We start from the raw sequence: 27164 nt of genomic DNA, 5'->3' as shown, positions 1-27164 counted from the left end.
AACGGTATCCGATATTTGACCGGTACCGGTATGTGCCGTACCAGTAGAAAAACCGGTACCCTGACCGGTCCGGTATTCGGAACATTGATGTGAATTGCCAATTCACATAGTCAGTTCTCCAGTTTTCATAGTCAGTTCTATGAGAATTGGCTATGAGAAGTGACTGTTCTTATAAAGAACTAGCTTTGTGAACCAGTTATGAGAACTGGATTGTGAATTGAAAAATACAAAGTTCACAGTCTTACCACACACTACAATACACAGTTCTCATAAAAAATATATAGTTCTTATAGAAAATACATTGTTCTAATAGACAGTTCTCATGGACAATACACAATTCTCATAGAAAAATACGCAGTTCTCATGAACAACACACAATTCTCATAGAAAAATACACTGTTCTCATAGAAAATACACACATGAACAAAAATAAAAAGGTAATCAAAATCAAATATAGTTATAAATGTTCTTACCGCCATGTCTTAAAAAAGTAATCAAAGTAAAAAAGTAATAGTTCACATAGGAAATAAATTGATTTAGAATTGAATTTTTAATTGCCAGTCAGTTCTATGTGCTTAGTTCTCATCAAAAACTAGTTATGTGAACTGAGTTATGAGAGCTGGCTATGTGAACTGAGCTATGAGAACACCGTTTACATAGGCCCAATTCACACTTCACATAGCCGTAACATACACTAAAATACACAATTCGCATGGCCAAAACATACACTAACTTAGTACACACATCTGTCCCAGCATTTCCCTTTTTTAAGTTGTACTACTCTCAATTCCACTTCAAATTACACACATGCGTACATCTATATACTGAGAGATGCCTTACTCACCTGGATGTTAACAAATCAAAAGACGATAAACCTCTAATTTTTACCCAATCTGACTTAAGTCCAAGATTGGCGTAAGGGAAATGCCTTAGGTCCTGTTCCAGAAACCTTCTTAAAAAATAAGCATCTTATTTCACATTTTCGAACTCAAAAATAATGTAAATGAAAAATTCATTTTCAATTTTTTTTGCATTGTATAAAAGATCTCGATGAGGTCTTTTTATCGAGATCTTTCAAATAAGATCCATATTGCATATTTTTAGATTTCAATAAGCCTGTAATTTTTGAGCTTGAAATTGCCTTCTTAAAAAATAATAGCTTTTTTTCCGTTGCGGAACGGGGCCTTACTCAAAATATTATTCCCAGCTTAAAAAAGGGAAATGCCTTACTCCTTAAAATAGTCCTGACTTATGTCCAAGATCGGTGTCGGTTTCGGCGGCGAGAGTCGATTTGTGGAAGATCTGTTGTACGTTGAGACTTCCCGCATACAGAAATAGCATCGATAGATTGCACAAAGAACTCCTTCGCATACACAGTTCGCACACCACATCTTTGGCAACTCCTTCTCTTCCCCGCCACGAACTCCCCCTTCAATTCCCCCATCTCCGGCGCCTAACATTGTCACGCTACTAGCGCTGTCCACTTCAGCGAAGTCCACAGCTGAGTGCAGCAAGTTCTTCTCCAATACAGATCAATCTCTCGCCATCATCGACACTTGATTTCACCTGCACACACCCGCCGCCGGCGACGGCAATTTTTTGATCCTCCCCTTCGATTGCAGCAATACGTTTTCAACTGTGTACAAGTCTACGTCGCCGAACGATTTGTTCAACTTCATCAGAATGAGAGAGAAGAAGAAGAGTTCAACTCACGATGTCGCCATCGGACGATCTGTTCTTTAACGGGAACCTGGTGCCGTTGTGAGATCGAGATGAGAGAGACAGGGGGGATTTGTTGATGATGGAGAGATGGAGAGACGTAATAAAAAGGGCAAAAAGGGTCCTGACATAACATATCCAAGCCTACACAAGTTCGGGAATAATATTTAGGGTTGGGATCAAACCGAACCTAAAAAGGAGGACTGGCCTCTAATTTTCTATTATATAAATTAGACACATGTTAATTGAGTGCTTATGGTTAGGTTCAGTACATGCATTTATAACTAGGCTCATAGGCAAAACTTGTTCAATGTATCCATTTAGAACTAGGTTCATTCACACGACTAATTCAATGTATTCATTAGAACTTGGTCATTCACAAGTCTTATTCAATGTATTCATCAATTATTAGATTTGTTGGAAGTTGGAACACACCTAGGTTTATTTTTTTACCTAGACTTCTAGGCAGAAGAATAGCCTTTACATGGCTTATGAATTGGGATGTAAACTTTCATTTTGAGTAGAGTTGATTGTTGAACTTGATTAACAAGACTGTGATCTTTGTGATTGGAGCTGTGTCCTTGCAGAAATTGCCTCACCCTTGCGAGGGTGATGCTTCTGCTTCCTACTTCTTTGTCCACGTATTCCAAGTTTTATTCCCTTTTCCTGCCCAAAACCAACAAACAAAAGTTTTGTAATGTTGTCCTACATTAGTTTGGTATTAGAGCTTAATCATCCATCCTTACAATGGTACAACTAATAGACTAGATTTCAAGGTTGAGGCCCTTTCCAAAGATCATTTGAGTCATGTTACTCATGAAGGTGTTGCAACTTTGAATGGTGATATTGCTACGGTAGTAAGTGATGTACTTGAGATGAAAGCATCACTAGAGGGTTTTCCTTTAAGAGTTTTGTGCCTTAGATGCCAAGTATCTTCCTCCGGCATTCGCAACAAGTTATTCGGCATGATCCTCCATTGCTACCCCATCAAAGGAAAATCTTCCTTTGGGTATTCATTTGATGTAATCATTTATGGGGCAAGTTCGTCCACCACTGCAGCACAAATAACTTTTTTGGTTGTTGGGGTTCCAATGGATACCCAAATTGATGTAGGATGGTCTTATGAAACTTTTGGTGTCGCCACCTACAATTGGACTTGTGGTGGTTTTGGTAGGAATGTAGGAAGCAAGAACTTTGTGCGCAAAGAAGAAGAAAGGAAAGAATGAGAAGGAGAAGAGAGAGAGATCTGCTTCACCCTTGTAAGGGTTTGGTGATTTCTGTTAGGATCACATCCCCAATCATGAAGACAATAGTCTCGGTACTCAAACACAATAATAATTCTATTCTAAAGATGAAAGATTACATCCCCTTTTATATGATGCAACCAAAATATCAAAGAGAATCAAAGATTCAAAGAAAGGAGAGACAACTCACCTATTTATAGACTCAAGACTCTACTAACCCTAAAGACACTAAAATGATATGAGTACCCTCAAAGCTACTGCATCATACATCCCCTCTAACGAGAACAACTTGTCCTCAAGTTGGACACAAGACAACTTATTAGGAAACATAGAACTATAGAACTATTTATTATGCAGCTCCAAAGTATGGCATGTGGCTGCATTTCCTTGATCCATGTCACCCTTAAGCAATAACCCATCTTCAATATGAGCTTCCGTTTGTGTACATCCACTGCATCCATGCTTTTGTGCAATGAAATCACCAATTTACCATGCCTCTTGTGAATCAAGATATCTTCGTAGTACCTCACAATACACACTCTTAAGTTGCACCCAGAACTATCCACCTTAGCATGTTGAAAGGTCTCAACACTATGATTAAAACTTGCTTGCTTGAAGACAAAACCCAAAGGGTCAACAAGCTGTCCCAAATCATCTTTCCCTTCTTTTGGCAACTCCAGAACTTGTTCAGGCACCACAACAACACAAACTTGAACATCTTGCACCAAAGACAATTTGCAAGGCATGTTCGGAGAGCAATCACCAAGTTTTGGTTCTATAAAGTCCTCTACAACCGACGGGACTTCATAAGCAACCTCATTTGCTTTTGGTAACACACTCAATGCAACATCAACTCCATTCCATTCTTGTACTTGTTGGCTATCTTCCCAATGCATAAGCAAGGCTCATTGCTCACAAGATTAGGCATTTCTTGTTCCTCATTATTGCCACCAACGTGCTCAAGCCCTTCATTACCCAGCTCTTCTTCAAGCTTGTCTCATATGGGAACATCTTCAAAATCACTACAAGTCTCAATGATACAATCATTTTCAGACACTTCATGTGAAAGTTCATCAAGCATAGGAACCATATCATCCTCATATGGAAACTCGTCAAATAAGGGAATTCCTTTGTAATCACCTCTATAGTCTTCATTTGAAGACTCATCAAAGATGGGCAATTCTTCAATCTCATGTTCAATCTCAAAGACAATCATTCCAAGTTCTTCACTAGAATATTCATTAAAGATGGAAAAATCCTTGAAATAACCAAGTTCCGTCGCCCCAAAGGATTTCTCTCGAGTCGTTCACTTACGAACATAGTCAAAGAACTGCCATTGGCAAAGGAAGGGAACGGTAAGAACCTTTCCTTGAATGTGTTCTTCATCTTTTCCCACTCTCTAAACTTTCCCTTGCCTCTCCTTTTCCGGCTATCTTGTAATTGTTCCCACCAATCGGAGGCTCTTCCTCGAAGGCATTTAGAAACTAACCTTTCTTTTCATCCGAGATAACATGGCTTTCGAATACTCTCTCAAGAGTATTCAACCAATCGACAAACTCCTTGGGAGTGAAGCTTCCATCAAACTTAGGGAGTTCATGGTCAACGTTGTTCGAACATACTCTACACCACTACAGAGCACCAAAACAATTCTCAAATCGAATGCAATTCATACCTTTGGTTGGAAGTTGCAAATGACGCATCTTCTCAACGAAGATACATACTTCTTCACTCAACTCTTTAATCTCATCCCTCTTGCAATTTTAATTGCCATAAGTATCAATTTCATCACCAAAATTTCCCATAATCTCTCTACCACTACCTCCTCTACCTCCATGAGCCATTACAATACCCACAAGGCCACAATCAACTCCCAAACAAGCAAATCAACCCAAATATTGAATACCCAGTCAACTCAAGAGTCCACCCCACCACAAATCACAAGCAATCAATACAAACGGTCCCCAAATAGTATCAACCCCCTATAAGTCGCAAGAAATCGCAGCAAATGCCAACAAACAAGACAAACCCAGCTAAAATCAAGCCTAAATTTCAGATTTCGAGTGCTAAAAGAGTAGTTCGGAGACTCTTACCATTGACACGAGTTCCGAATTAGAGCTAATCCACTGTTACGAGCCCAACCGAAGGCTATACGACCACCAATCAACTGTTTCAAATGCCTAAACAGTAAAAACAAGCACCAAATCAATGTTTCGAGGGCCAAAAAGGGCAGATCTGGGTTTGAATCACTGTTTCGGCTAAAAAATGGATGGATCGAGGTCGGAAAGGACTGGGTCACGCTCGAAAACACAAAACAAGTGCTGTACAGTGCTCGAAATGATCTGAAATAGGCTGTACAATGCTCGGAATGCTCCGAAATGGGTTTTGATGTCTGAAAACAGCAGGAAGCGGCTTCGAAATGGTCGATTAGTGAGTTAAGGATTGAAATCGAGATTTGGAATCTTGGGTTGGGTAAATCTGAGGATTTCGAGTGGATTGGGGGCTCCGGCGAGATTTTCCAGCGTTGTTTTAGGTTTCCGCAAGATTTTTCGACGAAGTTTAGGTCTCCGGTGAGAGGAATGGTTGGGATCGAGTCTAGATGCTTTGATACCAAATGATGCAATCAAAATATCAAAGGGAACCAAAGATTCAAAGAAAGGTGCAAAATCCCATTCAATGGGATAAACCCCAAAGGATAGAGAGAGAATCTTTGTCTCAATCAGTATATTCAATATTCTTAATAATCAAAAGCTCCCAAAATGAGAGACAACTCACCTATTTATAGATTCAAGACTCTACTAACCCTAAGAGCATCCGCACCAGACTCTCTACATTTTGGACCAATTTACACCCCAAAAAGTCACTTTATTACTTTAGCTATCTACTTTTAAAATAACTACTGCATCAGATTCTTTGCTCTCACCCTCCTCTCAATAAATAATCAAACCCACCTCAATTAAATACTCCATTTAACTCTTCCTTCTGATAAAAAAAAAAAAAAAAAAACTCTCCCAGTCTCCTTGCCTCTGACTGCTGGCGTTGGTACACAACAATTACGAGAGAGAGAGAGAGAGAGAGAGAGAGAGAGAGAGAAACAATATAAAAATCAGAGGCAAGTGAACAGTACCTCGTCTATCCAGACGAGCTACTAGCTACTGTAGCAAAACTAAAATTTCTTCAAAGTAGAGAGGAAGAAAGAGAGGTTGATAAAGGGGGGTTTTGGATGTTTTTTCTTGCTTTGGCTCTTTAATTTAGTTTAAAGAGGAGAGTAAAGAGAGAGATGCGGATGCCCTAAAGACACTAAAATGACATAAGTAACCTCAAAGCTACTGTATCATTATAGGCCTTTTTCATGGCTATGCTAGATAGAATGATTGTAAATTGATTATGTTTCAACGAATATAGTAATAGATGATTACATAGATAAGACTTGTGAATGAACCTAATTCTAAATGCATACATTGTAGAAGTCATCTGGATGCACATAGATAACATGTGGTGAATGTATTAAAATCTAAACTCATGTTACCAGGATGACCCTTGAACGACCGTTGTTGCCCTTGAGTTGAGGAGCGTTGAGATTTAACCATTAAATCTATCCTTTTGAAGCAACAATGAGAAGACCAAAAAATGCGAAACTTTTCATCTCTGTATTGGGTCCCTTGAATTTATTTGGTGTAACCAATTTCTGCCACCGATAGAGCAGAAATGCGGAACCATCCACTTCTTTTAGGAAGAAGGGATTTTCATCATGACCCTGATGTTGTCGAAGAAAACCTCAAATTCAACTTTTTTGTCTTTATACCCATGCCACGTAAGCAATCAGGAATGCTTCCTGATTGTTGCTTCCATGAAAATCTCCAACTTCAAGTTTAGCATCTCCGTCAATATCTGAATTAATTTTGGAACTTTTTAGAATTGATGGACCATAGATGGTGGAGGAACTCAGCCAATAACTTTTTGGGTGGCGAATGAAGCTAGTTCTGATAAGTTGTTAGAGTTTTTGAGTGTCTTTCTCGTAGAGGTAAAATCTTCAAAACATGGATTAATTGTGCATGGAAGTAAGTTCATTGGTTATGACATTGGAAGTTGCACCGTCGTGGTATCTGAAGAATCTGCCAATTAGTTATAGTTGAAGGTTGAGCCACATCCAGAACCATATCATGTGGCTAAGATTACTTAACACAAAGTTGAAGGTTTAGCAACAATGTCCTGTCACCTTCACCATTAAGAGCCTTAGAAGACTGTTATGAGTTATATTTGGTACTCAAGCTCTCCACATACTGTGGTAGAACATGGTCGTGGGCTTCTGGTGGACAACATGTCAGCCGTGCCGATAATTACTCCTTTATGGAGAGAAAGGGGAAGTATACTCTTGTGCTACAGATGCGCGAAATTGCAGAAAAGTGCTCTTCTAATTCAGTGAGCTTTTCGATAAGTTGGTATTTTAGGAGTTGCATCTAACTCGCTGGAGTCGAGTTCTTTTCGACGTGGGGAATCGGTGAAATAGCTATGGAGTGGTTAGACAACTCTCATAGGCTTTGAAAGCCTAAACCAAAGGCTTTGGGTAGCACGAGCATCAAGTTCTTTTGGTCAAAAAACTTGTCCATGGTAGTTGGTCGATGAGGGTATTGTGGTAGTTTCAAAAGATCTGATTCATGGCAGCGGTGGTCGTTCGAGGGTCATCAGGATTCTAGTAATTGCATGAATGCATTTAGACACATTAAACACACTAGAGGTTGGAGCACACGCATCACGTGTGCAAGTTGAATTTTGCATAATTTGTCAAAATTTGATCAAACAAACGATAAGCGGGGCGCCATAGTGCATGCTCTGTCAAAATTCGACATGCACACACATCGCGTGTGCTCACCTCTAGGATTTTAACTTAGTCAGCTATGCACTATTTATAATTAGCATCCCGTAATTATACTTTGCTGTTATCAAAATGGAATTAAATCATACCATACCATTTTTTCTCAGTTGCCTTTAGTTCCTCAGGAAAAGAAAAAAATTGAATGCGAACATCAGACAGGATTTGTAGGTGGTAAAATAAAGATGGACACAGAAAGTGCAGTACCTTCGAAACGGAAATTTGTCCTGTTCTCTTTAGTCTCTGCACAGCCTAAGAAGATTAGGAGGATGTGATTGGTCAATGTACTTACTAGAGAGAGAGAGAGACAGAGCGCCATTGTCAGACTCATACGGTCATACCTCTGTAAAACAGATGAACCGCATGGCGGTTTTTTCTATAAAAAGAATTTTGTCGGCAACGTGTGGGGTGAATCAGTTGGAGTGAAGTATTTGTCCATCTTACCCTTAGCAGTTACTACTTGGGAAGCTTCGGAAAAGGGCGAAAAATGAAAACACTTTTGTGACGGGGCTTCACAAAAGTGGTCACACCAAAAAGCGGTTCTCCCTTTATATATTAGAATAGATGTTAGTTCATTGGATATGGTTAAAGTTCAGTGTATGCATTTATATCTCAATATACCCATTATCCCTATATCTATATATTTTTGCTGATAAAAAAAAGAAAGAATAATAACCTTTTGCATGCCCTATAAATTGACATGTAATCATCCATTTTAAATATAGTTAAATGAATTTGAGTAATGAGACCGTGGACTTCCTAGTTGGGGTTGCGGTCTTAGCAGGTATTGCCAAACCCTTGCGAGAGTGAATCACCTCTCTCTCTCTCTCTCTCTCTCATTATCTGTCTTTTCTTTCTTCTTCTTTGCGCACATAATCCAAGTTCTATTCTTGTTTTCTACCCAAAGCCAGCACGATTCCTTTGGTAGGCTGTGACACTGAAAGTTTTGTAAAACCATCCTACATCAATAGTTGCTCTGCGTGTGTGTGTGATCTGCAACAAGTATGAAGGACGGAATATGGATCGATGTGAGAGCTCTTTCTCCCACATCTGCGCAGGACAACAATTGGTCTTTTCCTTGCTTTAACTTTGAGTCTTCAATGCCGACTCTTCAACTCTGAAGGCTTAGATTTTCTTCATTTCTGAGCTTTGATTCCAACTCTTAAGGTTATATTCTAGCCCTTCTTTAAACAGATTCTCTACCCTTTTTTTTCTTCTGATGAAATTAAGACATAGCTGTATAGCCGTGTTTGGATTTTCTAAGGCGTGTCCAACTGATACCCTGTACCTGTGTCGGCGTCGTGTTGTGTTGTGTTGACGTGGGTGCTTAGACATTATCTGTGGATCCATGTAACATAGATGAGCCCTAAGAATTTTTTTTTTTTTTCAATCTTTAACTAGTGAATATGGTGCTATTGTGCATGATCTGAATAATGATCTTTGAGAGTGCTTGTGCACTTTGTATGTTGTTATGTTTTACAATCTTGAAGACATTATCACAACCTTTCACACAATTTACCTTCTACATTTTGGCAGTCAGATTTGAAGCTGAAGAAGTTTTTGCACATAATTGAGAATTCGTCTGTGTATCCTGTTTTATGTGATTGCAACAGGTATTTTGGTTTCTTGGTAACTCCTGCTTCATCTTTAGTATTTTGAGCTTTCTTATCATCACCTAACTGATGATGGTAGTGCCTATTAATATATATTTCCCCCTTCTCCAACTCATTGCTATGTATGATATTTGGTGAATGAGTATTGGTTTTAGGACCGTCTGAGATTTTTGGGGCCCTAGGTGAGCTTGTAACGTGGGGCTTAATATATTTTATGCTGCACAAGACCTGTATTTTCAGACACATCTTAATAGATTAAAACTTCAGTTTACAAAAACATTATAAAGCTTTTACAGCCTGCCTGATTCGTTTAAGTTTAAATCCTGCATTAAGAAGTTTAACCTCTGTATATTAAATTATCACTTCTGCATCATGTTGTTGTACTCCAAATTGTAAAATCACAAAAGCTTATCTATCATATACTTTTCAACAGGTAATATATCATATTTCCTCCAATCCTTCTTGTGACGTACTTGACCTAAGTTTTAAGAAATTATAATCAATTTTGTTGGGACCTCTAACAAAATTGGTTATTTATATCTTTCTGTTAAAGGTTTGAGCCAAAGAGAATTTTAGTCCTGTGAAAATTAAAATAATCGAGGTGCTTTGATTTTGAATTTATGGCGATATTCCAGGCAATAGGGGAGAAAAGAAGAAGAAAAAAAGAAACCATTACATGAAAGCCAGATGATTTGAACAAAAAACATTAGGATGAAGAACCTGCCTCCCTTGGGAATGGATGTTCAGGCAAACGTTTATGTATATGTTACTTATATCTACGTGGGCCCCATGCTTCAAAACATATATGGGGGCCAAAGGTAGTCAACTTGTCGGTCTACCCTTACGCCTCTGGCATGTGTGCTTGCTTGGCTTGCTTTTAAAAAATATCAACCCTAATTGTTGTATGCGCAGTCTCTTTAAGGAGGTGTTTGTTTTATGGTTTTGATTCTCCAAGTTTAAGTTATTTGAAGTCGAAATACAACATTCATTGTTAATTTGCTTTTGGTTTCTGGCTTAGAAATTTTTTGCTTTTTGTTTCTTCAGAACTGTTCTGTCATTGCCCCCGATTATCAATGGTGCTCATTCTGCCATCACTTTGAAGACAAAGAATGTTTTCATTGAGTGCACAGCCACTGATTTGACGAAGGCCAACGTGGTGTTAAATACAATGGTAACGCTAAAGTTAGAACTTCAATTTTTTGTTGTTATTTGTTAGTGTTGACCAGCGGATGTTATCTATATCTTTCTTTTATTTCTGAAGGTAACCATGTTTTCAACGTACTGCAAAAGAAAGTTCGAGGTTGAACCGGTTGAAGTAATTTATAATAATGGCAGATCATATGTTTACCCTGATATATCTCTTTACCATATGGAAGTCTCTCTTTCTTACATCACTGATATAGTTGGAGTTCCCTTGGAAGAAAATGAGGTATCAAAGTTCCTGCTATTTTATTTTGTTCTATTTCTATTTCTATTTGATTGTTAATGATCCTGAATTTCTCCATCATGGGTTGATCACATTGCCATCGATCACATATATGCTTGAGCATGTTAGTATTTGTTAATAAATTTGTTTAAAGGGGATTTTGGAGTATTTCATTGTTCATTGCTTTGTGGGTTAGACATCATAATATATACATGATGTAGGATTCATGTTGGCGTTCTTGATGAAATGCCATGTGTCATTTAAATGGTATTGAGAATGCCACATGGCTGCAGTTTTTAATTATTTCTTTGCTTCTTGAGCCCCTCTTCTTCAATTATTATTCTATTGCCAATGTTATTCCCCTCCTCCAGACATCTATGTACCCTCCTCACTTACCTTCCTTTTACGCACACATTCTTTCTCCATGGATACAAAGTTCGCTGGGGTACAGAGTTTAACTGACTGTATATAAATGCTCCTCACTTTTTCCAGCCTTTTTGCTGTTTGTTTTCTCTTCTTCCTATGACCTTCCTTCGTAGTTGCTACCTCTTACACGACTCTTTCATAATTGCATTTTCATGGGGTATTTATTTCCCTTTTTTTTTCCCACTTTCTAATGGAAGACAAAGTGGACTTCAAGATTGCCTGCCACTTTTTCTCCATTTCTTGGCAGAATCCCAAAGCGTTTCACTTTCTTCATCAAAGGTTCATTATATATTATATATATTATGTGTCTGTGAAGATGATGTGGTTACTTCTTTTTTCTTTTGTTCTGCTCCCTCAGTGTTCTGGTGATGGGCATGTTGGATAGTAATTGCTTAGTTTTGTTGATGCTTCTAAGGTGTTTGACAGTGAACTTAAGTAATTTGGTTGATACTTGTAAGGAGTTTTGGCGGTCGTATCATTGTATCATTGGCATATATGTCGACGACTATTGATTGGCGCAAGTTCATTATTATATAGCAAGCATAATGGCTTGCTACTCCTATTCTGGTCTGCCCGGATTGTTAGGTTATTTGTAACTCGTTGATGTACATTGCCATGTTTTGGATTATAAAGGTTCATTAGCGAATAGAAGAAACTAACTGAGCGCCTTGCACAGGAAAAAACCTAGTGGTACCTTTCACCTTGTGGGCTTGAAAATCTAGGTTTTCTTTTTGATTTGGTACCATCTGTTCCACAGTGAGATGCATTTTCCAGTTAAAATAAACTTTTCCATGCCACATTCTAGATGAGTATGTTCTTTCTTTGCTTCTAATTGTCCTTTGAATTTTTGTGCTGCGCGTTTATTGTCTCCTTGTTATCATGAATGAAGGGATACCCCTTTCAGATTTCTCTTGGATCTCTCCTATGCTTTCCACTGTCATTCTTCTTTGATCATGTTTTTATTCTTTCTAAATGCCTGCATTAATGATTAGGTTTGTCTAATTATATTGCAGTCAGAAGCTTTTTCTTTCTATTTGTTTCGTGAACACCACTGCAAAATTTATTTTGCCTAGAAATCAAATAATTTAAACACATTACCTGTTTCTTCCCCCAGGTTGCTAGTTTGTTGAATAAAATGCAATTGCATGCTGTGAAGTCCTTGTCGGAAGATAAAAAGTGCACTTTCACTGTATCTGTCCCTCCTACCAGAAGTGATATTCTTCATCCATGTGATGTAGCAGAGGTATGTGCATTTATATTTTAACCAGCAAAAGCATTAAAAGCAGTCAATGCATCACTAGGTGGATTGAATCTCACACGGCCTCTTCCTTCTTTGATAGGATGTTGCTATTGCTTATGGCTACAATGAAATCCCGAAGAGAATACCTGCATCTTTGAATCCTTTGCCCCTGAACCAATTCAGTGATCTCATCAGATCAGAGGTATTGTGCGCGCGTGCGTGCATGTTTAGGTTGTAATATGGTTTCTTTGTGGATAAGTGCTGCTTTTATGTATTTGTTAATACCTTTACTTGGTGACCTGCCATACAATGGGTATGCTACTGGGCCTCTATCTTGCATGGACGACTCTAAAAGTATGGTGCCTAAGTTGTACGAAGTGGGAGCGGGTGAGTGAGATGATATAGAAAAGCAAGTTGGGGAGCGTCTATTGTAACTTTTTTGGCAGTATAAAATGTTGTAACTTGTAAGTATCATGTTCTTGCTAAGTATGTGAGTAAATTGAGTTAATATTGTTGTAGTATCTTATGGTTACTTCATATTTTCTCTTTCTTGGTTGGTCTTCATTGGTTTCTTTTGCAATTTGTCTACTTGAGAGGTTCTATGTTAGGTAGAAGTATGCTCCTTTCTCGATGGCAGCAAGGATTCTAAGAGATTCTGACTTGGGAGTGTGGGAGTGAGGTTCTAAGGTAGATTTGCCACCCCGATAGGAGTATCCTGTAGTGTCCCCATTTTGGAGCTCGATACCTAGGGAGGGGTATGAGACGTGCATCCCACTTTTTTAGCTGGACATTTACCTAGGAAGCACATTCAATGATTCTATTTTCTAGTGGAACTATGCTAAAACTCTCTTTATGTGAGAAATGCTCTAAAACACCTTGCAAACACCATTTACCCCAGAAAATAAGGAGATACACCAAGGTTCTAAATACCGTACCGGCTAGAGTACCGGTTTTCTTATTCTTACTAGTACGGTACGTACCAGTACTGGTGAGATACCGGGTACCGTTTCGGATTGATCGCTATTAGTGTTATTTTCCTACCTAAAAGAATTTATAGTATAATATACACTTTTAAAACAAAAAAAATAAAAAATATTCCAGTATTTGCCCGGTACCATCCGGTATTTGCCTGGTACCGTCCAGTATTGACCGGGACTTGAAGAAAAAAATAAATTTAAAAGTAGTCCAGTACTAGCCGGTGTTGGCCGGTACTGACCGGTATCTCCGGTACCATCCGGTATTGGCCGGTACCGACCGGTATTTGAGCCGGGACGGAATTAGAGGTGTAGGGTACTGGATTTTGTCAAAAAACGGTATGTACTGGCCGGTACGGAACGGTATTGATAACCTTGAGATATACTGCAACACTTAGATGTGTATTGGCACCCGACACCCATACCAAATCCTATATCAAGTTCCCCGTTATCTACGGAAGACTTGTTTTACCTGTTCAAGTACTAGGTGATTTGAGAAATTGGGTTTTTGTTAGTTGGATGTGTGAGGCTTCGCAGTTTGTTGTTGTACTTACTAGTGATAAAACCATAATTCTAGGCACGATTGAGATATCAGATTTCCATTTTATCATTCCGTCAGTTACCTATGATCATTTCCCGTCATTGCCTTTATGTCCCGACATATGATGGTGATATGATGCATTTATATGTCAGCCTTTCCTTTTGTGCTGAAGTAGCTATTTTTTGCTTGTTTAAATTATTAACTATCTGCAAATTTTGGTGTTTCTGCCAAGAAATCTCTGATATGGGATATTTGCTGTTTTATTTTGGTGGCAATATGTGCATTATTTGGAGCTCCTCAGTTGGAGTTTCCAATTTCCTAGCATTCAAATTTGTTTTCGAAGTTAAACTGTACACGGAATCCAACTCTACATGTGTGTATAAATGTATCTAAAATTTAGTTGAAGACTATTCTCAATTCATTCCTAAAGTCTGACGTCGTATGAATCAGCTGTCTAGTTTTTAAGTACTCAGGTTCAATTGTCTTTTATGGGTTTTTTCATAACAAGTTGTCTCTGTTATTGGGACATCAGACATGCAATGCTGAAATCAGCGATTTGGTATCATGGGACTACTTTTCTGATGTAGTCATACTTGTCAATTTGCAATCCTTTTTTGTTGTCGCCTTAAGAAGTAAATGTAGTTAGTACCATGCGTTGCCAAATGAAAATCTAACAATCTGTTTCTGTTTTCTTGTAAGCAATTACTTTGTGCCTGATGAAATCTTACCATCTGAAACTTCTTTGTTTTCAGATTGCAATGTGTGGGTTTACAGAGGTTTTGACATGGGTACTGTGCTCATATAAAGAAGATTTTGCAATGCTGAATCGAAGAGATGACAAATCAACAGCAGTGATAATCGGAAATCCCCGCTCTTCTGATTTTGAGGTTTGTTTGAATCTTCACTACTATGTGGAAGAAGACAAATTTACATCGTAAATGTTTGATAAAATATAAACCTCGCATTTCTTGCATGATTAAATTGCTTTGTCCGTTTCCCTTATGTCTTTTCCCTGTTTGATCCTTTCACTTTTTACTTTCTAGATAACTTGTCGCGAGACTCAACCATTGATTTGTAATTAGAACCTCAATTTTCTATCCCTTTAATGTGTGTGTGTGTGTGTGTATAGTCCCCTTCTCCTAAGGACCACCTTAACTTAATAAAATGAGGACCTCTATTTTCCGATAGAATTTCGATGATCCAAGCTGCTCAATGTGTTCAGAACGTGATTTTAAGGTTACCGCGAGAAATCAGCCAAAAAAAATGACCGGAAAGGCTTCATCCAAGCAGTTTTTGTTTGTTTTTTATCGAACGGTTCAAATAAAAACTGCTCGGATGAAGCCCTTCCCGGTCATTTTTTTTGTTGATTCCTCGCGGGTACTCTTAAAATCACGTACTGAACACATTGAGCGGCTCGGATCATCGAAATTTGAACAGGAAATGGGAGAAATGGAGAGGTCCTTATTTTAACTAAAATAAGGGCCTTCTCATTTGAAAATGACTAATATATATACGGTATTGTACCGTTTTGGTGTGGTTTGGTATCGTATGGATAGAGTCCCTTGTCCACTAACTCAATGTATAAGTAGAATACCTCTACTCACTTCCCTAAGTATAAATAGATACGGACTCTATCCATACGATACCAAACCACGCCAAAACGGTACAATACCGTACGAGTACATCCATACGGTACCAAACCACACCAAAACGGTGCAATACCGTATATATATATTAGTCATCTTCAAATGAGGAGGCCCTTATTTTAGTTAAAATAAGGAACTCTCCATTTCTCCCATTTCCCGTTCGAATTTCGATGATCCGAGCCGCTCAATGTGTTCAGAATGTGATTTTAAGAGTACTCACGAGGAATCAACAAAAAAAATGACCGGGAAGGGCTTCATCCGAGCAGTTTTTATTTGAACCGTTCGATAAAAAACAAACAAAAACTGCTTGGATGAAGCCTTTCCGGTCATTTTACTGCTCGGATGAAACCTTTTCGGTCATTTTTTTTTGCTGATTTCTCGCGGGTACCCTTAAAATCACGTTCTGAACACATTGAGCGACTTGGATCATCAAAATTCTATCGGGAAATGGAGGTTCTTATTTTATTAAGTTAAAGTGGTCCTTAGGAGAAGGGGACTATATATATATATATATATATATATATAGTCCTTATCCAGTGAGGGATCCCGCACGGTTTTACCGTGCGGACCTCGCTTTTTCGATCAAATTTCGATGATCCGAGCCGCTCAAAGTGATCAGAACGTGATTTTAAGGGTACCCGTGAGAAATCAGCAAAAAAAATGACCGGAAAGGGCTTGATCGGAGCAGTTTTCATTGAACGGTTCAGTAAAAAACTGCTCAAATCAAGCCCTTTCCAGTCATTTTTTTTGCCGATTTCTCGCGAGTACCCTTAAAATCACATTCTGCACACTTTGAGCGGCTTGGATCTTCGAAATTTGCTCAGGAAATGGGAGGTCCACACGGTAGACTGGTAAGGGATCGCTCATTGGATCCGTGGTGTGTGTACATATATATATATTTTTCATGATGACCAAAGAATAGTTATTTTGGTGGTGTTGATGGCTTTGAATGCTTAATGATTTGTCTCAATTATATTAAGAGACTCAATTTAGAGGCCCCGCAACTCGACAGCAATTGAGAGGCCCTGCAACTCAAATGGGACTGTGACCGTAGAAGCAATTTCTCTGTTTTTGCTTTTCTAGTGTTCTTTTGACTGCAAGGTGTTTCAGCTTTTTCTTGTTTCTTTTTATTTTTCAAATTTCTCTACAGAAATGTGACATTCTTTTTAAAAATTCTAACCCCATATTCTTTCCTCATGTTGCATCACATTAAAGAGGAAAGCAGGAAGTCCTTTATGAAAATCAATTAGCCACATAAAAATGACATTGCGTGAGGCCTACAGCCAAATGTCCAAAATGTTACCCCTTATTTTCATTCTGGAGTCTATTTGAACGAGTCACAGCCAAGAAAGTATTGGTTGTTGGACCATTTGTGTTCCCAATAGATAGGTAGGTAGACCACCAAGGTTTCTTATCTCGTCATCAGGCTGTTTGTTGCTTTGAGCATTTTAATTAGCTTGGAATGCATGTCTGCTATGAAAAGCATCTTGTTGCCCTATCTCCCTCCCACTATTGTGCGTCTGTGCAATTGCGTGTTTTATTTATTTTTTCTTTCTTGTAGAAAGAATAACAAAAGATGCTAGTTATTCGGTTTGACCAAATCCGTAACCCTACATCTTTAATTTCGTTCCGGCTCAAATACCGGATAGTACCGGATGATGTATAAATTCATTTTTTCCTTCCAATACCAGACGATATAGGTCAAATACTGGATGGTACCGGTCATATTTGACAGTACCGGACTATTTTTAAATTTATTTTTTGTTCAATATAAATATATTTTACATGTGGGTAAATACCACTAGTAGTGATGAAATCCGAAATAGTATGCAGTATCTTATCGGTACTGGTACGTATTGTACCAGTAGGAAAAACCGGTATTATAGCCGGTACGTTATTCAGAATCTTGTTCTAGACAGCAGTTATACTTCCAACTCTTTTGTGTGTTTTTCATGCGCGGTAAACTTCATGTAGCAGTCTCTTAGTAATCACATGTTCTCCTGATTTAACGATCTACCTTGGTATATTAATACTTTTGGCCAAATTTGCTTGCCATAGTGATTATCACATCTAAAGTGCGACAACTAGAATGACTCAATTTTCTTTTCTACTCAATTTCATTTCTACAGGTTGTACGGACAAGTCTGATGCCTGGTATGTTGAAAACTATTGGGCACAATAAAGACCATCCAAAGCCTATAAAGGTATTTTTGTAAAATCATTAAATCGGACATTGTGTATCCACTTGTGAGTCATTTTTTCCCCTAGTTATGAACTTTCACCATGTGGGCGGAGTGGCCAAGTGTTAAGATAGAAAATTTTGGGGCCATTTCTCCTCATTTTTACAGATATTCTCTGTCGGATGATTTTATCCCCCTATTGATGCAACTGTAAGTGTATTTTGAATGTTATGGTTGCCATGAACTTTGTTGTAGCGTTAAAACTTAGAATGGTTACTGTGCTAGACTTGAGCATGACTCTTAAACCCTTTACTTGTACAGAGGTAGTTATTGTTGGTTAGTGAATTTAGGAGGTTCTTTAATAACAAGGACTTCTTCTCCTCTTCTTTCTTCCTTTTGCCCGCTTCTTATTTATCTTGGGATAAGGTGCTGCTGTGGTTTAGTAGTGGAGGGAATTCCCTTCCTAGCAGAATAGAACTGATAGATCCTTATCTGCGTGATGCAATTTACTGGTGCAAGCCCTATGGCGTGGAGGTTTGGGAGTGAAGAAGCTAAAATTATTCAATCAAGCTTTGTTGGGTAAATGGCTTTGGAGATTTTCTTGTGAAAGGGAGAGATGGTGGAGGAATGTGGTGGTTGCAAAGTATGGACGTAGATGGGGAGAGTGGTCTTCCCTCACTGTGAGCAAGCCCTATGGCGTGGCTCTTTGGAGGGGTATTATGAATGGGTGGGATGCTTTTGCGAAGAATATTCATATGGTGGTTGGCGACGGGAGAAGGGTGAAGTTCTGGGATCATGTGTGGTGTGGGGATGTGATTTGCATTGAAAGTTGTCTAAATCAGGGTCATTTTAGGTGAAATCCTACTACCATTCGATTTGTGGAATTGGTAATCCATCTCTCCCTTGGAAAGCAATATGAAAAACTATGGCGCCTTTGAAAGTGAGTTTCTTTGTGTGGTGTGAGGTTCAAGGTAAAATTCTCACTTTTGACAACTTGATCCGAAGGGGGAGAATTATTGTGAATTGGTGTTGTATGTGCAAAAGGGATGTGGAGATAGTCGATCATCTCCTAATTCACTATGCGTGGGCAAGGGAGCTGTGGTGCTTCATGTTGTCTTGGTTTGGGGTGCATTGGGTCATGCTGAGGAATATTATGGAACTTTTAATCGCCTTGAGAGGTGTTAGAGTTGGGAAGAGTAGACGGTGTGTTTGGGCCATAATTCCTCTTTGCTTAATGTGGGTTATATGGCGAGAGAGAAATTCTAGATGTTTTGAAGGAATCGAGCATTCGTTGGCAAGACTTAAGAGTCTTTTTGGTGAATAGTTTGTATACCTGGGAGAAAAGAGATTGTAATCCTTCTATTGATCAGTTTTTGGATGGTTTGCTCTTTTCTTTTCTCTTGGAGGTGTATAGGGCCTTTTTGTCTCTGGCCTTTTTTTGTATACGGGCGGCATTCTCTTAGTGTCTTGTTCTAATATATTTATTTACTTATCAAAAATAAAAATAAAAATTTACTGGTGCAAGCTTAGAGTTGGTCAATAGAAGTTCGATAATTTCAAACTGAACTAGTTCTGTAGCAGTTAATCAACTTGGTATTGGTTGATTGCTTTAGTGAGCACAAGATGATCAAAACTCGCAGTGCCAGAAATTGTCCCGAAATCTTTTTGTGTTTACCTTTTGTTGTTGCGTTGATTTTCTAGCAGAAAACTGTGGTTTGCAGATATTTGAAGTGGGTGATATTGTGCTGCTGGATGAGATGAAAGATGTTGGTGCGGCTAATCGTCGCCAACTTGCAGCTTTATATTGTGGTGCTACCTCAGGATTCGAGGTATAAATGTCTGTTGTGCTTTGTTGATTTGCCTAGTCTTTACCTGCTGGAAATAATTGTTGAAGAGTTTCAGGCCTGAGAAGGATGGTTTTGTGCAACTTAATTTTGTTATTCTTTCTTGTTTATTGTCTGCTTAGATTCTTGATTTAGAGTCTATAGGAAGTATGATGGAACCTACAGATTTTTCTCGTCATCTCCTTTATCTCAATATGGGAAATGTTGTTTCAACAGGAACAACACTACTCTTAAGTACTTGATTCTTTTCGCCAAGCTAATGTTAAATAGAGGGTAGCAACTTGATTAGGCTGATGTATCGATGTTAAGATGGACTTGAGATGATACCGCAGTTCGCCATCTGTAGTATGGTTGTTAAACTGGAAGCGGAAGACTACGAATGTGACCATACCATTTCTGATTCATCTCCGGATGCTTACACACTGCAAGGGAAGAACTTAATTAGGGCCTGCTCTGCCAATGTAAGGAAGTTTCGCAATTGAAGATACCATTAGTGCTCATGGAGTCGAGAAATGGGCTAGTTAAGAAATAAAACAAATGATAAGGAAGAGAAACTTCCTAAAAGGGATACAAAGAGCCTAGCTCTCATATAATTGCCTCTTGAAATGATAAAACTGGCTATGGAAGACCCTAGCCTCCTATTCATGATATAAGGCACATCACAACCCCCTAATTTCAACTACAGATTTGTTAAGTGAACTACTAGTAATAAAATGGACTGCATTAGGACTCCTCTGAAGAGAACTTGTCCTGAAGTGGAAGTAGAATGTATATCATTGCCGAATCAATGTTGCAATGCAACTGGGTGGTCTTGGTATGTTGTTACATTTCTTCGCCTACAAAACACCTCAACTAGGTATCCCACTTTGAAAAGAAGCTCTGTTCACAAAAATACATCTTGCAAACTCCTAAAAGAAACCAAGAACGTTCCTCTTTGGATGTTGAAACGTCACCACACCATGCCCAAACTAGCTTGATTGAAGGCCATACCGAAAGGATCTAGCTCTGATGCAATATAAGGACCAACATCTTATACATCTTGGACCAAGGAAAACTTGGGAATCAAGTGTTGAGAGCAACCTTCAACCTCAAAGTCATGCACCAGCGCAACCTAAGGAGAGGCATCTTGCACGTTTTGCTCCTAGGAAGTAGTCAAAGTTTTCAGCACAACCTCAATCTCGAAGTCACAACCTCAATCTCAAAGTCATGACTTTCCTCTTCTCCCTGACTTTTCTCCAAAAGTTCTCCTTTATCTTGCTTTGGCCCAAGGAAGCTTTCCTTGATCATCTAGTAATACCTCTTAATATTCCGCTATTCATATGGCGCCTCTTATATTCTATTATTCCTGTTGACAAATGGTTCCAAGGACATGCATTACTCTAGTTTCTACATGTAGTTGTATCAAAAACTATCTTCGGAGTGTATTCTGTAAAGCGAAGTCCCACATCTTTTGGGTACCAAAGTAATATGAAGAATATAAGCGTGAGGGCAGCCTCACTTCAATAACTAGCTTTTGGGGTGAGTTCTACCCAAGACCGTGTTACATGGTATCAGAGCCAGGTATGCCAAGGATGGGTAGGGTGCGTGTCCCTGGCCTTCACGCTGCAAGTGCTGCCGAGTGAGCACGCTGGGCGTGAGGGAGGGTGTGAAGCAAAGTCCCACATCGCTTGGGTACCAAAGTAATAGGAAGAATATAAGCGTGAGGGCACTCTCACTTTAATAACTAGCTTTTGGGGTGAGTTCTACCCAAGACCGTGTTACATGTTCAGTGTTTGTTCTCTTCCGGTGAGCTAGCTTCCCATCCGTGGCATTTTTTCGATAATCTTTTTGGCATTTGAAACAGCAGTTCTATTATTCAACTCTGGTTGAAGGAATGGTGACTTCTGGTAACAGTAATGCAGTGATTAAGTTTCTGAGGTAGGTTACTCTATAGTTGGGAAATTTGAATGGCGGGAAACAAATGCAGATTTGATAATGCCAAGTTGAATTTGCAACAAACCCGGGAAAGTATAATCCTTTAGTTAGAGGTACATTTAAAATTGATAGCTCTCCTTCTCTATTATCTTTCCATGATAACCTTGTTGCCAATGTTTTCGTATCCCTACAGTGCAACCAAAAATGCCAAAGATCAAAGTGGTGAAATGGTGTAAACCAGACTGGGCTTTCCTGAAATTTGATTGTGATGGGTGTAGTAGAGGTAATCCAGGCCTTGGGGGTGGGGGAGGTATAATGCGGGACTTTCTAGTTCATACTATTTCGCCCAAAGCTAGGATAATTTTTTCCAGTTTTGCTGTGGAAGTTTAAGCAATCTAGTTCGAGGGAAAACCTTTACTTGGATATGGGGATCACATCCTTCAAGATTGAATCTGATTCTAGAATTCTTGCGGATTGTTTAGATAATGTTAAATCTCATCCTTGATATTTAGTTGATAACATTGTTTCTATCCAATGTATGATATTGGTTATCGATCATAGAACACACTAGGAATTGTTACTTAAGGATCTGTTGATTCTTTCATTTTGTGGTCTTTTCTCTAGCTATTGGCTAGGAGAGAGGTAAGGCTTTTACGTGCCCCTCTCATATGTCTTCTATTCTTTTTATCGACAAAAGTCAGTAGTGTTTGAAAGTAGAATAGTTAGACTAACACCTTAGAAGAGGAGTTGAGCTCCTGACCTCTTTTCTCCTAACACTGAAGTGCACTCCCGATGTCGTTGGGCCAAAGGCCTTTTGACCCTATTCTGTTTCTACATAACTTGTGTCGTGGGGATCGAAGGAGGATCATGAAATGGAGGTTTGAGCTCAACGGTCCGTTGGAAAGTTTGAGTCTCCATCCAGGGGTTAGTCCTCATACTAGTCTTAGAGAGAGAGGGAGACCATTGGCTGAAGAACAACTTCTCGGTCTTCGTAATATATCTACGACCTGACATCCATACGGTTCCCCAGGTCCCATGATACCAAACCCAACATATCTCTGACCTCAGGTCCAACACCTTGCTAGCCACTAAAGGCCTAACACCTTTCCTCTGCAAATTAGGCTTCCGTACTAATATATCACACTTCCCCTTATAGGAGTAACCTATGGCCTCACAAGCCTGCGACCTTCAAACGAGTGAACTAGGGGTGTGTGCGGGTTGGTTTGGATTGGGTTCAACCTTAACCCGACCTTAACTTGTTAACCGACCGGACACTCTCGGGTTGCCAAAATTTCCACGGGTGTGTGCGGGTTGGGTTGGATTGGGTTTAACCTTAACCTGACCTTAACTTGTCACCGACCTGACACTCTCGGGTTGACAATTTCCACCCTTTCTTGTTTGTCGGGGTTGGTCAGAGCGACGACATGCCTTGATTATTATCTCTTTGTGATCTCAATAGCCAATGCATGCTTGCCATGTGGACTATCCAGCTAATATGTGGCATCCTTGGTCGGGTCAAGTTCAGCGGTTTTCCTTGTGCTGTATCCAATGGCTGACCGACAAATTAAAAATTTCAAACTTCTTGGGCCTGCTGACCGATTGCTCTTTCACAACCGTATGTTCGTCAGTTTGTGCTCGAGTCAATTGGATTAGTCGGATCTTTGCTCACCCTTATTGAGGATCCACGTGTCCTCCATCCAATTGAACTTTAGGCCATCTCTCACGTATAAGAAGGTACCCTTGCCATTATCCAAGACATTACGCATCATGTCTCTTGCTTGCAAAGCCTTTGCCCAGAGCATTACTTGGTGTATCCACTGCCACCCTTTCTCTCTCTCTCTCTGATCTACCTTGGGCTCTCTCCCCCTCCACCTCTGGTAGCCCGAGCCGTCAGCATCTCGCATCTCGTTGATATCCTGGATCACCCTCAGGGCTCCTTAACCGAAGGTTTAGCTCACAATGGTCAATATCTTGGATATTTCTCAATATAGAAGAGGTTTGCCAGTTATTTATTGGCAAATGTACTTCGAAATCATTGAGATCTTTCTTATTTTCAGAGTCTTTGGTCACCTTTACGTTATTGCTTTTTTACACTACAAGTTATGACAATTTTCTGTTAGTCACTTGCAATTGAAAGCTTTTGCTCTGCTTTTACTGTCCCTACGCAATTTATACATCAACTATCACCGCTTCTTGTTATCAAGATAATAACAATTGTTTTATCAATTGTAAAAAAAACTATTCATTGTTTTCCACACATATGTCCACCCCAAAAAGAATGGGCTTCTTCTTAACGTACAGATTTCATTTTTATATGCTTGTTTACTTCAGTCCTTTTGGTAATAGGATCATGCAAACTCAATTATTTGGGTGACATCTGATTGGCACATCAACCATTTTAAGTTTGAAACTTTTGTTTGCAGCTTATTCATGGTTTGGTCGACAGAGTTATGGAAGCAATTGGGTGTCAATTTGTACAATCTGGGGATATTGCAGGCTATTATTTGGAACGTGCAGATGTAAGTGCTAGTTCTTGTATGCATTCTTTTGCAAATGACCAGGTGACTTAAGAAAATCTTTCTGTCTTGCTATAAATGAAGGAGCCAGAGTTTCTTCCGGGTAGACAAGCTAGCATCATTTACAAAGGGAAGCGCATAGGCGCTTTTGGCATTGTGCATCCAGAGGTATGCAAAGTACCACTTGAGTTAACTTCTTTGGAAATTAAATGACTTGATTATAACTTTTTTGGTATGGAAAGCATGTTTTGATCAAAGATGACCTATACTTTCGAGTGGGTGCATAAAGTTGGTTTCTCATTCGTGATGTCATTTTTTTTTTTAATGGCTTGCAATAGTTCTCCACTTGAAGTGGAATTTTTTTGTTTCTTTTGATAAGTAAATTTATAAAACAAGGCCACAGACAAAAAGGCCCTAAACTAAACACAATCATGAGAATGGAAAATCTCAAACCAATCTAAACGCTGAGGGATTACATTCTCCCTTGTCCCATCTATTCAAGCTATTCACCATAAAAAAATAATAATAATTTAAAGATGGGCTTTTTGATTCCTTCAAAACTTATCGAATTTCTTTCACGCCACATAGACCCACATCAAACAAATAGGAACCATTGACCAAATGCGCTTCCTTCTCTTTCCCACTCTAGCACCTCTCTAAGCGATTAATGATTCAAGGACATTTCTTGGCATAGCCCACAACACCCTGAACCAAGAAAACACCAAGGTCCACAACTCCCATGCTACCAGGCAATGAATAAGTGATCAACGTCTCCGCCTCCCTTTTAAGTGGGGATTTTGTCATTGGAGCATAGTGTATGTTCCCTTCTTTCACTTTCCAGAACAATATATTGAAATTTGGAATAGGTGCAAGGGTGGTGATATGCTATGATGACTACTTTCCTTAATGCCATGACATTCATAGCCCTCTGACACTTATACCCTTGAATTGTTTACCCACTGTATAGAGTAGGGTTTGGAAAATTCTCTCCTCTTTCTGAGCGATCTTTGAATCACCCAATACCGTTGTAGGTGAATTCTAATAAAAAAAATATTGTCGTTGGCGATTTTTGAATGAAGGGATTACAACACCATCTGTGAACCCATCACTCAAGCTCTATCTTCAATTTAATCCGTATAGGTTTACCCAATAAAAGAGTTGACTGATTTGGGAAATAAATCAAACATGGAGTATAGATAATAAAGAGGATCATTTCTTGATGTTGCAGAGGGGGATCTGGTGGTGATAGCTTGGTGGGTCATCTTTTTGGGGGTTGGTTGTTGCCGGTTGGTGAAATCAAAGAAAGAGAATCAGAGAGTAGATGGAGGATTAAGGAGAATGGGTTTGTTCTTAGCCCCCGCTAGAGAGAGATACACTCACCCGAGGGTAAAACTGACAGATCGCTGTCATGACATTTAACACTGTCCTAAATGCATTACCAAAAAGGGTTGTAAACGATTGGCAGTTTTAGGGCTGTTCAGAACTATTGACATTAGGGGCTCGTCTGCCATACCAACTCTTCCATCCTGCAATTCCAATTGAAGCTTTAGCTGTCAAGTGTTCAAAACTTCTAGGATGATAAAAGCTATTTGCAAATAAAGCTGGACAGCCTAATATAGCCAGCTCATCCTTCCCCGCACTTGGATTGAGCAAAATATGCATACATGGATTCCAGTTCATGTATTTGATCTTTCAATGGCTCTTAATAACTCGGGCATTCTTGTTTATATGCTTTGATGCTCTCTGCTTGTCCCTGTACTGTGATCTATATTATAAGGAACTTTAGTACACAAGCGACTATGGAATATAAGTGATTTAATTGCGTACCAATTTCAATCACCCACTAGGATAATCATGCTAACTTAATCTTCTTTTCTGCTGCCTTCAGGTATTAAATAACTTTGACATTCCTGATGCATGCTCATTTGTGGAACTTAACATCGAGAGTTTCGTACAGAGTCAAGTCTCATAGTGTGTCAGATGTAAGTTCCTCTTATCATTTGGCAAAATTATTGCAGCCAATATTATCTATTATATTATATTCCTTTTGTAATTTCTATCATTTCCCTAACAAGTTCTGATTTGCAAATGCCGCTGGAGTTTTCTATGCTCAAATATGTTGTTTGCATATACAGGTATCGATTTTTGAAGCTGCTTCGCCTGAAGTTGCTTTGTTAAAAGAATTTATAGCCGTTCAGCTGGCTGATTAATAGTTTCCTTGGCTTCCATGCTCAGCAAATACTTGGGAACCTATATTTGGGTATACCCTGGATCAGAATCTCATTGGAAAGTTTGCTCACATTTAGAATGATTGATTCTTGATCTTCCATTTGTCTCTAGTCATTTAATAGTTTTGATCGTGACAGAAGTTATGGTGGAACCTTTCCTAAGAAAAGGGCTTTCATTTAATAGTTTTGATCATGACGGGAGTTATTGTGGAACCTTTCCTAAGAAAAGGACTTTCTTAGTATTTGCATGCTCAGCTGTTCATACTAGATTTATCTATGGCTGTGCTCTTTTATTAGCACTGGAAACATTTATTTATGCGCTTCTCTTTTCTATCGTATTTATTTTTTGAGCTAAAGAAGCCATACACCGTAATGGCATATTTGGTTTTGATGATTAGTGAATTACGTTGACCATCATTGTGCTTTTGTGAATTAATGTTTTCTTAACTCAACCATCAAAGGCTATATAGAAGATAGCTAAGCAGGTCCGCAATGCAATTGACCTCAATTTCTCGATGGACCAACCTGGTAAGCTAACTTATAATAGCTAGGAATGCGTATGAAAATCCAGTCCCAAGCCCCCGGACAAAGTAAGGAACATAAGATATCTCATGAGATTCTTATGACATAATTCAATTTTAAAAAAGACTTTTGCTAGAGAGTTCCCTTCATGAATATCACAGAATACAATGTCTGTGATAGAGTTTTCGTGGATATAACAGAATACGATGTCTTTGATAGAGCTCAAAAGAAAAAAAGGATTCATTTTGCCGACCCTAGTTC

General features: G+C 39.0%; 1 protein-coding gene across 1 annotated transcript in view; it reads left to right on the top strand.

The window, feature by feature from the left end:
• Positions 1-26697, top strand: part of LOC131325277 (phenylalanine--tRNA ligase beta subunit, cytoplasmic-like) — a 38094-nt gene extending 11397 nt beyond the window's left edge. Inside the window, exons 9-20 of the mRNA XM_058357445.1 lie at positions 9370-9446; positions 10491-10617; positions 10708-10875; positions 12413-12541; positions 12639-12740; positions 14806-14940; positions 17829-17903; positions 19601-19708; positions 24061-24156; positions 24238-24321; positions 26042-26135; positions 26289-26697. Coding sequence (XP_058213428.1) covers positions 9370-9446; positions 10491-10617; positions 10708-10875; positions 12413-12541; positions 12639-12740; positions 14806-14940; positions 17829-17903; positions 19601-19708; positions 24061-24156; positions 24238-24321; positions 26042-26125 — 1185 coding nt within the window. The 3' untranslated portion in view covers positions 26126-26135; positions 26289-26697. The remainder of the gene's footprint in view (positions 1-9369; positions 9447-10490; positions 10618-10707; positions 10876-12412; positions 12542-12638; positions 12741-14805; positions 14941-17828; positions 17904-19600; positions 19709-24060; positions 24157-24237; positions 24322-26041; positions 26136-26288) is intronic.
• The last annotated feature ends 467 nt before the right edge of the window (positions 26698-27164 follow it).

The sequence above is a fragment of the Rhododendron vialii genome, chromosome 1a (assembly GCF_030253575.1).
Source record: "Rhododendron vialii isolate Sample 1 chromosome 1a, ASM3025357v1".
NCBI lineage: Eukaryota > Viridiplantae > Streptophyta > Magnoliopsida > Ericales > Ericaceae > Rhododendron > Rhododendron vialii.
The sequence above is the reverse complement of the archived record's forward strand: the minus strand, read 5'-3'. Positions and strand labels throughout refer to the sequence as shown.